Source organism: Neoarius graeffei, chromosome 27 (assembly GCF_027579695.1).
Source record: "Neoarius graeffei isolate fNeoGra1 chromosome 27, fNeoGra1.pri, whole genome shotgun sequence".
Taxonomy (NCBI): domain Eukaryota; kingdom Metazoa; phylum Chordata; class Actinopteri; order Siluriformes; family Ariidae; genus Neoarius; species Neoarius graeffei.
Genome location: NC_083595.1, coordinates 42709752 through 42726329, shown reverse-complemented (window position 1 = coordinate 42726329; position 16578 = coordinate 42709752). Strand labels below are relative to the sequence as shown.

Genomic DNA, 16578 nt, shown 5'->3' with positions numbered 1-16578 from the left:
GACCAAAGTTTAATATAAAATAGGAGAATTGCATTGATCTCGCTCCTGAATTTACCCGTGATATGCACTTTAATGTTGAGAGATATAAGATTTATTCCTCAACATTTGAATGAGAAATTCAAAGGTATGTGGATTCCATGAACGATTTCACAAATTTTCAATACACGCACCGCCTGAGACACGGCACTGAACAAGATGCAACCTGTAGGGTTTCATTCACAAACGTTTCCTCAGGACACGCCAAGCTGTCGTTGGAGGAATCCAGGTCTCCAGGCTTGCTCTTCTTGGGGCTTCGCAAGAGTTTATAGCGAACCCGCTCGACCGTCTGTTCCGACGCTGGTGGTCGTCCAGATCCTTTTGCCCTCCACAAACAGACTTCCTCTTTGAACTTTTTGTGCTATGTCCAAATCTGCATTGCAGTTGATGCATTTTTAGAGAATTCGCTCATAAATGCCTGCTGCACAGTCTTGTTCGAGCGTACTCTAACACGCACAACACCTTTTCTTTTCCAGTGAATGGCATTTTTGTCCCTAAAAAGATAAAAACAAAAAGCATTAAACATAAAATTTTGACCTGTTTCCACACATGCTGTTAAAATTTGAGGTCATTTGAACGAGAATTGACAAAGTTATTAGATTGTGAAATTTTTCAGATTTGTAGAAACATCCTGTACATCACTGTGTGAACCTGGATCACATTTTTGATTCAAAATGTATTGTTTATTATGAATTATCAAAGAAAAATATTTAAAAATTTGCAGAACTAACTCTAAAATTAGCTTTTCATTACCTTGTCTAGGATTCTGGATATCCTGGGGGGGGGGGAGCGTATTTCAGTATTGAGTTTTATTGAGTTGTGTGCTTGGCTTCAAACCTTCTGACAGAGAATGAGTCAAACCTCTTTAAGAACAATGAAAGGTTTTTGTTAAATAATATGAATCATTGAGTCACTCAAATGGGCGGCACGGTGGTGTAGTGGTTAGCGCTGTCGCCTCACAGCAAGAAGGTCCTGGGTTCGAGCCCCGTGGTCGGCGAGGGCCTTTCTGTGTGGAGTTTGCATGTTCTCCCCGTGTCCGCGTGGGTTTCCTCCGGGTGCTCCGGTTTCCCCCACAGTCCAAAGACATGCAGGCTAGGTTAACTGGTGACTCTAAATTGACCGTAGGTGTGAATGGTTGTCTGTGTCTATGTGTCAGCCCTGTGATGACCTGGCGACTTGTCCAGGGTGTACCCCGCCTTTCGCCCGTAGTCAGCTGGGATAGGCTCCAGCTTGCCTGCGACCCTGTAGAACAGGATAAAGCGGCTACAGATAATGAGATGAGATGAGTCACTCAAATGCAGACTTCAGAAATTTAAAGGTGATTCATTTGGGAAAAGATGATTTCTGTTCCTGGAAATGATGTCTTGCACGACTGCGATTTTAAAAAAGACTGTCATTGTCCTTTAAATAACTATTTAGCATACTTCACTGTTGTAGTGATGTTTGCCAAGGTTGAGCTCCTATTGTTTGTTTGTTTGTTTGTTTGTGTGCTCGTGCTTCTTTTGGTTTCATTGGCAAATTAGTACCATCTGTTCCAGTGTGGTGTCCTCTGCTCCTCCATCTCCTATTTCATTTTCGTTCTTTCTCACACTCTGTATCCTACGAGCCAATAACTAGTCCACCGTTTCGGGACTTTCACACCTGTCCTCTGTCTGGTTTATTCATTTTACTCCGTCTGTACATTATGTTCGTTCACCGCTTTCTCTTTATCTTCAACCTCTTTCTCCTACTTTTTTTAAATAAGTGTTGGAGCAGTAGCTCTGGCTAGAGCATGTGGTTTTATTGATTGGGTCATGACTCACCCTTAAGGCCATAAGTGTGAGACTTGGAGAAGGATGATGCTCGACCTCTTGCTCCTTGTCGCTGTCTAGCTATCGGTTTCTCCTTTTCTTTCTGTCCTCGGTGCTCATAAATTGTCCTCAGTGCCAGCCAGTATTTTTTTTTTTTAAATATTGAGGCTGATTTTGTATCAATAAGGTTGTGCATTTAAAATCACAAACGTGTGTTGTTGTTTTCCCCCTCTGCAAAGACACAGTGAATGTTTTCCTCTTAATTCCTAACTTTAAGGAAACCCTTAATGGAAAACAGTGAAAAACTGGAATTGCAGCTTTATTTCTTGATTTGAATATTAAGAATAATTATACCACAGCGGTTTGATAATCCGACTGGTCAGAAGGTGTTAATTAATTTTCTGTGCCAGCTGCAATTCACAACACAGGGTTATATGAATGTTTTCATACGTTGCTGTATCTATAGTAATGGCTCATTCACAGGGAATTGAAAGCCAGATGCTTTACATCATTGAACTGATGTGTCTTTTACCAAAGAAAAATGATTAATCATTGGCATGGTGGCGTTTTTTGTAAAAAGTTTGTGTAATATTTTATGGATGGAGTCTCCAGTGTCTCCAGTTCAGTTTTCCGACAAGGGAAAATCTTCAGGATGGTGGACTTTACTGGTTTCTCAGTAACATAAGGTCCGTTTTTTTATGCCTCCGCCACCTAAAGGTGCAGGAGGCATTATGTTTTCGGGTTGTCCGTCCGTGCGTCCATCCCGTGCGTCCGTCCATCCGTCCGTCCGTCCCGAAACCTTGTGAACACGATATCTCAAAGGCTAATGAAAGGAATTTCACCAAACTTTCACCATTTTGTGCATTTGGGGACAAAGATAAACTGATTAGATTTTGAGATCAAAAGGTCTAAGGTCAAGGTCACTGTGAGGTCAAATGTCTGTCCGAAAACCTTGTGATCACAATGTCTCCAAGGCTGATACAAGTAATTTCACCACGTCACGATTACTGTGAGGTCAAATGTCCGTCCCCAAATCACAACTTAATAAGGCATGTAGTCTACCGGGCGGAGGCATCCCCATCGACGCCGTTGGCATCGAGTTCTATCTAGTTGTCTTATCAAATTGGCTGGTGAGAGATCTTTACATTAGATTACATTACAGGCATTTAGCAGACACTTTAATCCAGAGTGATATACAACATACCCAGAGCAGCCTGGGGAGCAGTTGGGGCTAAGGTACCTTGATCAAGGGCACTTCAGCCATTCCTGCTGGTCTAGGGAACCAAACCAATGACCTTTTGGATCCAAAGCTGCTTCTCTAACCTTTAGGCCATTGCTCTTGGTGCCCCCCATGATCTCCTGTTTATAGCTGCGATAACCTAAGTGATAACAGGAAATATTCTATCCACACTCACTGGAGATGAGCAATCGCATGCTCTGATTGGCTACTCGACTACTAGGATATCAGCTCGTATACCGTGAGTAGAGAAAAACAAAATGGCAGAGCGTGTCGCTGAACCAACCGAGGACGAAATAAAAAACTGTCCTTGAAAACAAAACCCCAAAAAATACAAAAAAAAAACAAAAAAATAGTGAATGAATGTATTTGATGGTAAGAATGCATCTTTCTTTATTTTTCAATAATTATCACATTTTTCACAAATTGCTCCTGTCGTTTTGCCGGTTTGTTTGCATTCTAAGCAGAAATGATTTTGTCAGATGTTTTGTATAAAGTTTTTATAGTCATGTTGTCTGTTGTCACCCAAATGAGGATGGGTTCCCTTTTGAGTCCGGTTCCTCTCGAGGTTTCTTCCTCATGTCGTCTGAGGGAGTTTTTCCTTGCCACCGTCACCACAGGCTTGCTCATCGGGGATAGATTAGGGCAGGGGCGTCAGAAGCATTTTTAATGTGGGGGGGGACACACTGGCGGGGGGTCCTCCCCCAGAAAATTTTTAATTAATTAGATGCCATTTCCTGCATTCTGGTGTATTTTTAACAGGTTGTTAAACACCTAATTTTACCTACAAAAGTCACTTAATTCAATTACTATTTTAGAGACTCAACAATAAGTCCTCATTCAACTAGTCCATACATTCATCAGCCTGTTTTTAAACCCACCGCTACGCCTAAGATAATGAGATGAATGTGACACAATTTATCACCAACAATGACTTTATGGGTGCATTTTACTTTTTATTTTGTGTTTTCTATTTAGTTTTAGATGTAACACAACATGCCACTGGGCCAAGCAATAGTGACACTCAACTGTATGTTTAAAAATAAGAATATTCATAATCTCACACAATGACCAGGCATGACATGGCATCATGCAAACTTCATAACACACAATCACGCTGTGTCAAGCAACGGTGACACATAAAAAACAACTTCACACAATGAACAGGTGCAATTTTGTTCACCACCAACAGTGACTTTAGTGGGTGCATTTTACTTTTTTCCGATTTAGCGATACTCATAACAAAAATGGCATGGCATCATGCAGTCTTCATAACACAAAATTACACTGGGTCAAGCAACGACACATAAAAGAGAACTTCACACAATGAACAAGTGCAGTTTTGTCAACCTACATGCAATGGTGGTACTACAGTAGCATTTACAGATTAGTATAACAAATAGATTTATAGATATCACTCCTTCTTATATTGGTGCCACCACAATTTCTACCACTTCATAACTTTTATCCCCCTTTCCTTCACAATCCACCTGGAATAACATCCATCTCTCTCCATTACTTTCTACTATTCCTTCCCCATACACTGATTTCCCATCTTACTTTCCAGAAAACTGGCAAAGACCAGACAAAACAAGGAATCAATAAATATCATCAGAGCAGACTTGACCTCATTCTTGGCATTACAGTAAGGCAGGCCTACTGGGTTTGAATTAAATGATAGCTAACGTTAAGCTAGCTGATACATCTCCTAACATTGACTAGCCAGCTAACTGCACTAACATTTCCATTGGGACAAAAAAAAAGCCCTGTCCTGTGGGGAAATTTTGACTGACTTTCCACTTCTTTGTAAAGAATGTCCTTATGTCCATTGTGTCTGGGGAGGAGCAAATACTGCAAACAATTCATCATCAACCAAGAATACCCCATTAGGCTAAGCTTATTTCACTGTTTAGTTGAATATTAATTTAACGTGTCCTAGGGTTAATTTTGAGGGCACATAACAAAAGAATAAGGTTTTAGCAAAAGCTCGACATTGTGAGGTTGCAATTAGGGCTGGGCGATTTTACGATTACGATGTTATTCACGATATAAAATCTCTACAATTAGAAATTAGACACGTACGATATGCCTACGATAAGCCTACGCCTTCAATAAAATTACTTCATCCGAAGTTTTGACAGACACGCGAATAGCCAATCATAACTAAACAGTACCGCACGTAACCAATCAGTTGGAAGAGAGCCACGTCAAGTTAGGTTGCGTGCACACACAAACACACACACGTGTAGCAGCAACGCACAGCATGGCTGTGATGAAGTTTGCAGGAGCGCGGCATTTCTCCAACAAAGCGATTATAAAAATGAGCGAGAAGCCGACTGACCGGAGTTCTAAACAGGAAAGTCAGAGCACTGCCCTGGAGGACATCGTTGAAAAGAAGGGCCAGAGATCCTCGGTTGTGTGGAGGTATTTTGGATATTTAAAATCGGACATACAACAAAGTGTTACACAAAACCTTAAACACACTGACGTACAGGATTGCACTTTTTTTCTCCTTGCAGCACAAGGTTTACACGTCAGTATGTCTTTTATGTTTATTTGAAAGCTGCTAGAATTTGCACAAATGATTAACAATGGTATATAGTTTTTATTTTTCAGTTTCAATTTATTCATTTGAACAAAAAGAACAAAAGAATGTGCATCCAGTTTGTTTTGGTTCTGTGAAACTTGAAGGCTTGTTAAGCTATTTTTGTTAATTAGGAAGGAACTACTAATTTGTAATGTTTATATTTTGAGCAGAAAATTAAAGAAAATACAAAAATGGTGATTTGATTTATATCGTGATATATATCGTTATCGAAAATTTTGAAAAAATATATCGTGATATCATTTTTTCTCATGTCGCCCAGCCCTAGTTGACGTCACAACCTCCACTTTCCAGCAGCTGCACCAACATTTCTCTGCTCGCGCTGAGATTCACTTCACTCGCGCGCGGTGAGCTGTTGTCGGGAACGCCCGGAAAACCCGGAGTGGATTTTCAGTGGTCTGTGTATTCTCTTATCGATGAAGTGGAATGGATTCTTTCACGAAGCAATAGAAACGGCGCTGGGTGAACTAATATTTTATGTTAAATGTGGGGGGGTCCAAACGAAGAATTATGAAATGCGAGGGGGACATGTCCCCTTCACATTCAATGGTGGCGACGCCCATGGATTAGGGATAAAATTAGCTCATGTTTTAAGTCTTTCAAATTCTGTAAAGCTGCTTTGCGACAATGTTTATTGTTAAAAGCGCTATAGAAATAAACTTGACTTGACTATCAACTTTGCAAAAAATAAAAATGCTCTGTTTCTCAAAATCCAGTGAATGTGGATAGAATAAAACAGTTATTCCACTCGATCTCATCGTATACAGTATGGCTTATAGCCAACTCAGTGCTAGGCGCCTCATCGGCTATCAGCTCATGTACGACTCGATTTCGTGGAATAACTGCTAACTAACTTGGTTGTGGACTTTTTTTTGTTGCAAATTTAAATACGACTATAAACAGTTAAAATGTACCGTGTCATAAAAATTGTATATCAAATGCTGTTGTATAAGCAAATTTATTGGAAATGAATCAACATTGTTGTGTTTGCTTAATTCTAACAATTTAAATAAAATGGTACCCTGTTCCTTTTTTCCTGATCTGATCACCTAAATGAAGGTTAATCCTTATTTATGTCTGTGTGGCATTATAATAATGATCAGATAAGTTATTTTAGTCCTTTTGGAAGCGACTTGTATAGGAGCTCCGTGCAAAATGTATGAAATAAAACCTGGCCTGTTATTCTTCTATTAAGAAGTTCATACTTGCTTAATAGTAATGTAATTTCCGTTGTTAAAAAGGTTTGATATCCTTGAGAGTGGTGTTTACCCTATTGTTGGGTCAATGGAAGTTTGAATCCAGTCGATGCCACAGCCATCCGTGGCAAGGGAGCAAAAGTGGGTGGCCATGTTGTTTGAGTGGAAGGGCTGGCATTCCCACCCATCAGTGACAATGAAACTAGCCAGTCATCGCTGTATCGGCTATTGTACGTGGAAGAGTGTAGATAGCGCTTTTCTTTGAGTGTGCTGCGCTGCCCTGTGACTCATCATGAGCAACAATTCAAGAAGATGTGATTAGCTTCACATGTTAACACAGAAGAAGCACATGCTAGCCTTCACTCTCTCAGGCTGGTGGCTGTTCTATGATAGAGGAGAGGTGACTGGTGGGTGGGAATTGGTAGGTGACCAAATTGGGAAGAAAATGGGGGGGGGGGGGGGTGTTTGACGTGTTGTCCGACAGACTTTTTATTTTTTATTTTTTGACAAATTCTTCAGTTTCTTTCCTTTGAACTGAACTACAGTACATGCGAGCGTGTATGCATTGTTGCTCTTGGTTTGTGCTCACATACATGTCAACCTTTGGTCAATCAAACCAGTATAACCAACCTCCAAAATCTGTATTTCCCTTATAAAATCCTTATAAGATGCAAATTAAAATAATTTACCTAAAATTTGAATGATAATTAACAATGATATATCCCAGTTCATTTTTATTCAATATTAATAACAATAAACCTTCAGAATGAATACAAAGCTCCAATGTCTGACAAAAACACAAAGTGTTATCAGCGTAGTTACGAAGGAAATACTTCGTTGTTTGGAGACAGGTTTCACCGAGCGGCTATTATGCGCGAGACTTCATATTAGCCACAAAGTCAGGAAAATCTGTTCGTAAAATTACGTTATAATGACCAAATACAATGAAAAGTATTTTTCCAGTCTCACCTGTGAAAGGTAATCCCATGTGATCTCGTTTGGACGATAAACCTGTTGGTACAGTTAAACGCAGCACATGAATGAGGCATCTTTATTCTCGGCTACTGTCTAGACGCTATACCAGAGATGGTTGAAGAATCTCCACTTTGCCACATCCAATATGGCGGCGAGGATGACGTATGATTCTACGCAGAAGGCGGCGTCTATGTTTATATGTCTATGACTTCACGGTTGGCGGGATTCTCGCAATGCGGTGTGCGCATGATCAAAAGTGGAACGAAGTCTGGCTACCACAAGATAACGCGCGATTTCATAAGACTCTTTACTGGCTGTCTGTGGTGTACGGTACGTTTGTAAATGTTATGCGCTCTTTTATCATTGTGGGAATTGATTATAGCTCTAAATAAATATTGAAGTTTTTTTAAAGAATCCGTATAACTTTATTTATACGCCCGTATACTACGTTTATTGAATCAAATCCGTATAAAATACGGACATTCCGTATAGGTTGACATGTATGTGCTCATCGTCTTAAAAGTTGACATGGGAAACATCATACTTGTCAACTCTCACGACTTTGCCATGAGACTCACAATTTTTTGCACGGAATCACGCTCTCACGCTTCCACTATCAAATTCTCACGATTTTTAAGAAAAAAAATTATGGAAAATGAAGCATTATCGATGCACTAGTGTGTGTGTAAATTTTTTTCCGCTACCCATTTTTTTTTTCATGAATAGTAACAAGAAGGTGAAAAGTAAATATTCATCCTAAGGCCGCCAATCCCATCTTAAAGTTGGCAAAATTGTTTTCGGTCCCCCAAGGCTTTGCCCTGGACCTGACCGGGGCCTGCAGCCCCTGGATCCCGGCTTTCTCATTTCTCTTTTCATTTTGGGATTGACAACTATGGAAACATTATGTTCTCAGAGTTTTGATTGACTTGCTAAAACTTAATTTTACCTCAAGATCAGCAAGAAACCGACAACATCGGAAATAAACCCTTCGGTGGAGTGGCAGAAAAAAAAAGAAACCCTTGTGTAATCTTAAATCTAAAGCCTGTTGTGAGGCTTTGCTATTGTTTGCAGGTTTACAGCATATGATGGCCTCTGAGCCATGCTCATTGTGCCAGAGCTTTGTTAGTACATCAGTCCTTGTGTGTGCAGAACGGCGGCTGTGTAACCCATGCTGAGTCGTGATAATACTGAAAATGTGCTCTCAGAAGTTTAGACTTTCATATGGCAGGATTTTCTATTTGGCTGGTTTGCCATTTTTAATATCTTAAGCCATGGATGTCGTAAATCTTCAGTTTTCAAGAACATACTGTGCGACTGTTAATGTTCATGAGTTCTGCTTTTAGAGTAATAAGGCCCAGAAGAGTGACCCTTAGTCTGATAATGACATCGACTTCCACTTTTGTTTTTATTGCCTTATATACTGCTGTACATAAAGTACAGGGTGTTTTTCAAAAAATTTGATATTATTTGAGATGAATATATAGTCAGAAACTACATAGTCTAGGCCAGCGGTTCCCAAACTTTTTTGGCCGCGCACCCCCTTCTATACTCCAACCAGGTTGACGCATCCCCAGTTCCCCAGTTTCAAAAAGCACACGCTTTCTTATAAAGGCAGCATCTTTAATCGTGCTAAAATGATAACAAACATCGTTTGCCACACCTGAAATCACGAAAGTGAAAAAAAAAACCCACCAAAGCACGTCGTGCTCGAATGAGAACATCGAATCACATTAACATATTATGCGCTCTCGTATTTGAATTAGATAGAATTTGATTGAAATGTAACAGTCTTAAAACGTTGCAACACGGTAAATGCGCAAATTCATTACAAAGGGAGATCACATCGAGGCATGTAGTCTACCAGCCAGATATGGGGAAAATATATGATTTTCATCCGTGTTTAAAACAGTAGCAACACAACCCTGTCATTACAGGGTTATGAAAATGAATTGAGAATGAATTTAATTTGCAAAAAAGTTAACATATAATGGGCGGCATGGTGGTGTAGTGGTTAGCGCTGTCGCCTCACAGCAAGAAGGTCCTGGGTTCGAGCCCCGTGGCCAGGGCTCGAAATTAACTTTTTTTCTTTGTGTCCCCCAGTGGTCCCGAATTCTGTGTTGTATTGTCCTGAATGGAAGCAATAGTGTCCCCATTTTTTTCCTCTCTGAAATAACCAGTGGTTAATATTATCATATGAAGTTACTATTATATTTGTAACTATGCGATTTTGAACCCTTTATATCATATCATTTTTACAATAAGTCACAAGACACAAGCGACACATGTCCTATACATCATCTACTTCAAAATTACAGTTATTGCATTTTCAGTTTATTAAACTTTGGCGATCTCACTGTATGAATAGATACCCGTTTATTTAAAGGGGCCAGCTAGCTCATTCAGAAAATGTTTCAACTCCCTACATCTGCAGTACACTTTAGTTGAAAATAAAACCCCTTTTATGTTCATTTCATCTACTTATACCTTGAATATCTGTTGGCACTTATAAGGCCAACTTGTAATTTTCACCATTACCGTTATCCGTAGCCCTGTGATGACCTGGCGACTTGTCCAGGGTGTACCCCGCCTTTCGCCCGTAGTCAGCTGGGATAGGCTCCAGCTTGCCTGCGACCCTGTAGAACAGGATAAAGCGGCTACAGATAATGAGATGAGACCGTTATCCATTTTTATGAACTTTCCGTTATCCATTACCGTTACCCATTTTTATGAACTTATCAACATAGTGCCAGGTCCGAGCCTAGTTGTGCTGCTGACTGACTGACTAAACTTTCTGAACTAGAAAGACACCAAGAAAACTCACTTATTCTGTTGAACGGTATCTTCCGTCAATATCATCCACATCATTCCTGTTGTATTTTATAACGTGTCTAACAGTGTTCATTCAGTTCATTCAGTTGCTAGCGTTGCCTGCAGACCAGGCGATGACACTTTGGATCCTGAAGGTCCCAGAGACGTTATGTCTGGGCTTTCAGTTTCTTCCCCGCGGTCGGTCCGCTTCAACCACTTAAGCATTTTTGTTCTGGCAAGAGTCGGCGCAGCGTGTGCGGTAGCAATTCCATTCCAAGTCCATATAATGCGGACACCGGCCGAAGATTCTAGAACAGAATGCGCTGCTCTGTAGCCTACGGATGCAGGTGCATCGAAAGTGTAGCTACTATGAATTTTTCGCTGTTAACGTTTTAAAATTAAAATTGACAAATTAGGTGAATGTCTACGTATGTGTTACGGCTTTGTAAATAATATTAATGTAGAACTTTTTTTCTAGATCTATTTTTTTCCATTGTCCCAGGATTCTCCGGTTTCCCCCACAGTCCAAAGACATGCAGGTTAGGTTAACTGGTGACTCTAAATTGACCGTAGGTGTGAATGTGAGTGTGAATGGTTGTCTGTGTCTATGTGTCAGCCCTGTGATGACCTGGCGACTTGTCCAGGGTGTACCCCGCCTTTCGCCCGTAGTCAGCTGGGATAGGCTCCAGCTTGCCTGTGACCCTGTAGAATAGGATAAAGCGGCTAGAGATAATGAGATGAGATGAAAATCTGAATGAGAAATTCAAAGGTATGTGGATTCCCTGAATGATTTCACAAATTTTCAATATGCGCGCTGCCTGAGACACGACACACAGACAGCCTTCCTCTTTGAACTTTTTGTGCCGTGTCCAAATCTGCATTGCAGCTGGTGCGTTTTTAGAGAATTCGCTCATAAATGCACACTGCCCAGTCTTGTACGAGTGTACTCTAACACACAAAACACCTTTTCTTTTCCAGTGAATGGCATTTCTGTACCTCAAAAGATATAAACAAAAAGCATTAAACATAAAATTTTGACCTGTTTCCACGCATGCTGTTAAAATTTAAGGTCAATTGAACGAGAATTGGCAAAGTTATTAGATTGTGAAATTATATAATTTTTTTTATAACACCCTGTATTATATTTTGTGTAAAGTTTTAGAATTTGTTTAATCATTTGAAGTTTAAAGTAATTTTAAATTAAAGTTTAATTAATTTAGGCGGTACAGTGGTGTCGTGGTTAACACTGTTGCCTCACAGCAAGAAGGTTCTGGGTTCGAATCTCACGGCTGACGGGGGCCTTTCTGTGTGGAGTTTGCATGTTCTCCCCATGTCTGCATGGGTTTCCTTCCTCTGGGTGCTCTGGTTTCCCCCTCACAGTCCAAAAACATGCAGATTAGGTAAAAATACCCAGCCACTGGGGTTGGACAAGCCAGTGCATACTTGGTTCCAGTCCCAAGCCCGATAGATTGGGGATGGCTGCGTCAGGAAGGGCATCCGCTGTAAAACCTATGCCAGATCAAATATGCAGATCAGATCTGCTGTGGAGACCCTGAACAGGAGTAGCTGGCAGAAGAAGATTAAAGTCCCTTATTTTAGTCGACATTATCGATACAAAAGTTGTTTGTTTGGGTTTTTTTAATGCAGTGCTGCTCTTTTCCTGGTTATTTTGTGATCCATATTGTATATCATAAGTGTCTTCGAATGCTATTTTCAGATGCATTTCAATACGAAACAGTAACAAATCTTTATATTCATATTACAAAGAGAATTCATATTCAGGAAGCACTTTTCTGTAATATAGAGTAGTCAGTCAACCCACTGACATCTCATCTCATTATCTCTAGCCGCTTTATCCTTCTACAGGGTTGCAGGCAAGCTGGAGCCTATCCCAGCTGACTACGGGCGAAAGGCGGGGTACACCCTGGACAAGTCGCCAGGTCATCACAGGGCTGACACATAGACACAGACAACCATTCACACTCACATTCACACCTACGGTCAATTTAGAGTCACCAGTTAACCTAACCTGCATGTCTTTGGACTGTGGGGGAAACCGGAGCACCCGGAGGAAACCCACGCGGACACGGGGAGAACATGCAAACTCCGCACAGAAAGGCCCTCGCCGGCCCCGGGGCTCGAACCCAGGACTTTCTTGCTGTGAGGCGACAGCGCTAACCACTACACCACCGTGCCGCCCACCCACTGACATGTTTTTGGGAAATGGAAGAAAACTGGAGAACCAGGAGGAAACCTGAAGTGACACAGCGAGAACGTGAACCCTGACCCCTCTGAAGCAGGACCCTGGAGCTCTGAGCTGTTAATGCTAACTTCGGCTAGGGAAAGAAGGGATTTGTGTCGTTGCGGACCATGTTTTGAGGTCCCTAGAAATTCTCTCCTACTCAGTGTCAAGTGTCAGGGCAAGTAAGCATGTCAAGCAGAGAGAAACTTTTAAAAAAAAAAACAACAACAATAATAATAATAATAAGTGTAATATATAGCACAACTTTCCTTAACCCATATTTCTCACACCTGACTCAAAGATTCATTAAGTTCATAACGGTATCAGTTCCTGAATATATACTGTATTGTATTTGCAGGGTAGTTTTTTTTTTCTTTAAATCTTTTAAAGCTATTTTTAATTCTTGTCTTCTTTCTCTGCAGGTGCGTTCCCAGCTAGCGCCCTTTATGCCCGTCGTGATCGCCTGCAGAGGCCCTCGCATGTGGCCACTAAAACCTTTCAGGCGCTACGTATTTTTGTGAACGACGAGCTGAACGAGCTTGTGGCAGGACTCCAGACGGCTCAGGACCTCCTCCGGCCGGGCGGTCGCCTCTGTGTCCTCACTTTCCACTCGCTCGAGGACCGCATCACTAAGCGCTTCCTCAGAGGAGAGGATCTCAGTGCCCCACCACGCCGCAGCATCCGCCAGAGGGCGCGCACCCATTTCCAGAGTAAACTAGAAGAAGATGAAGATGCAGAAGAAGATGAAGGTGGCAGGGAGAGTGTCCATTGGGTCCGACTGCAGAGGAAAGTCGTGCTTCCCAGTAAGGAAGAGGTCGAGGAGAATCCGAGGGGAAGATCCGCGAAGCTTAGAGCAGCCGTGAGGCGATAGGTAGAGCTTCTGATCCTGAACTTTGACAGAGGCTTTCACTGAGAAATAGTATCAGTGATTATAGGGTATATAGAGTACAGAGTACAGACGAGTCTGCTTTTAAGAGCAGCCGAACTCTTCAAAAGTCTTCAGAGTGATAGATTTTCGCAGATCTGCTCCATAAATGAAATGGATAAAGAATCGTAACTTATCGTGAATAAGTGTGCGTTATGTAAAGATAAACTGACACTGTGTGCGCGCGTGTGTGTGTGGATAAAAGGTATGACACGCTGAGGAATAATCGTATATAATAACTGCCATTATTGTAATTGTAGTTATGTAAGTTGAGATCAACTGCACTATATTCTTTTCAGCTCAAGGCCATGTAATATAAATGGATCTCTTTTGTCCAGGCGTAAAGGTAATTTGCTGATATAACACCTTTGTATTGCTTACTTGGCTGTGTGTTTTCAAATCGGAAATAGGACTCAAACTCGCAGACTGCAGTGCTGCACTCAGCTCGTTTTATACGGCACAAATAAGAACAAGCTACTCAACGTGAATGAGATGTACAGTATGCGATGCGTCTGCAGACCAGCTGGTTAATTCTACAATTATTGACGTGAAATAGATACACGAAATATGACCATATGTGTCGTGCCACGGGATTTTTGTACCAGATGCTCCATTTATAGAACGCGTACGATATTTTGTACCGTTTTCGTTGGCTGATCCAGTAACTATAAACGAATAATCACCTCAATAGCGCCCCTACGGGATACATTTACCACTTTTAACATCATCCACGACCGTGTTGGACTGAGGCTGGTTCTAGAGGACTTGAGACAGGGACTCGTTTTAAAGGACTACCGTGTAGTTACTGTCCAGAACCGGAAATGAGTCAACACTCAACAGCGTCCATTTACTGTACATGTACTGACTGATTCGGAGTCCTGGTCTCCATGTTCTCAACGCTGCATGTTCAGAGGTTAGAAAGAATAAAAATACATTTTATGACTGACTGTCTTGGATCAACAACAGTTCTAGCTTTGTTGGTAACATTTTGTTCAGGTTAAAGTTGGTCCCAGGTGAGAACCAGAGTATCACCGACTAATATTCTGACACCATTGGTACAGCGCCAAAAATGAATTTGGCACGGTGCAAACCAATCAATGAGGCATCAAATTAAATTACCGACAGCAGTTTTACAAATCCACAGTAAAAGTAGCGTCATTTTGGTCCAGAAATACACTTTAGACCGAGCTGAAACATCATGGACATTTTTGAAGGATTTCTGCCTGGAACATGGACCATTTTGGGCTGCGTCTGCATGATTTCATATCAGATTTACAGTCCCTGTGTCCAAAATCTCTCACTCGTTCACTACTCCCTACTCACTGTATAGGGAATTACAATATAGAGGACTATATAGTGAGCTCATTGGTAAAATGAAAAAAAAAAAAAAAAAACACTTTCAGACACCAGTCCATCGCGCTGGTATTTACGTCATTACTGTGGCACAGTTAAAACGTGCCAGATCAGTCGGCCAGTGGGTTTTCAAAATAATAAACGCACGCATGTATTTTTGTGATAAATCCATATTATACTGAGCGTATTTCCCACATTAATCAATACAGAGTACCTGCATCTTTCAGTTTTTTAAATCAAGGCTGAATACTTTATTCTTTGCCGCTTCCTTTTATGAAATCAAATTTGAGACTTTTAATTTGATTTCTTTCAGCGCGACTGCAATGCATGATGGGATATATTGCTTTGGTTAGTGACCATCATTGTATACGACTTTTCGTGATGCATTGTGGGATACTTTGAGTGCACTCTATAGGGTGTAAATAATCCTCACTAAGGTTTTGGACAGCACTACAAAATGGCGTCCGCACTATATAGTGCCCTATATAGTGAGTAGGGAGTGATTTCGGACACGGAATAAGTTCCCTCGGTCTGATTTCACTTCAGTTTGTATTTCCTGCATACGGAGGCGTGGTAGTGTAATGCAGCAGGTATAATTCAAAATCCATAATCTGAGCATCTGGTATGAAAATCTGGTGGACTGACACACACACACTTTATATATATATATATATATATATATATATATATATATATATATATACACACACACAGTGCCTTGCAAAAGTATTCATACCCCTTGAACTTTTTCACATTTTTCCACCTTACAACCACAAACTTAAAAGTTTTTTATTGAGATTTTATGTGATAGACCAATGCAGAGTAGCACATAATTGTGAAGTGAAACGAAAATGATAAATGGTCTTCAAAATTTTAAACAAATAAAAATCTGAAAAATGTGATGTGCATTAGTATTCAGCCCCCCTGTGTCAATACTTTGTAGAGCCACCTTTTGCTGCAATTACAGCTGCAAGTCTTTTGTGGTATGTCTCTACCAGCTTTGCACATCTAGACACTGAAATTTTTGCCCATTCTTCTTTGCAAAATAGCTCAAGCTCAGCCAGATCGGATGGAGAGCGTCTGTGAACAGCAATTTTCAAGTCTTGCCACAGATGCTCAATGGGATTTAGGTCTGGACTTTGACTGGGCCATTCTAACACATGAATATTCTTTGATCTAAACCGTTCCATTGTAGCTCTGGCTGTATGTTTAGGGTCATTGTCTTGCTGGAAGGTGAATCTCCTTCCCAGTCTCAAGTCTTTTGCAGCCTCCAACAGGTTTTCTTCCAGGATTGCTCTGTATTTAGCTCCATCCATCTTCCCATCAACTCTGACCAGCTTCCCTGTCCCTGCTGAAGAAAAGCATCCCCATAGCATGATGCTGCCACCACCATGTTTCACAGTGGGGATGG

The 16578-nt window shown here is 41.0% G+C and overlaps 1 protein-coding gene across 1 annotated transcript in view; it reads left to right on the top strand.

Moving 5' to 3' along the window:
* The window catches only part of mettl15 (methyltransferase 15, mitochondrial 12S rRNA N4-cytidine), a 190079-nt gene extending 174182 nt beyond the window's left edge, over nt 1-15897 (top strand). Inside the window, exon 6 of the mRNA XM_060911231.1 lies at nt 13312-15897. Coding sequence (XP_060767214.1) covers nt 13312-13760 — 449 coding nt within the window. The 3' untranslated portion in view covers nt 13761-15897. The remainder of the gene's footprint in view (nt 1-13311) is intronic.
* Nucleotides 15898-16578: the final 681 nt, after the last annotated feature.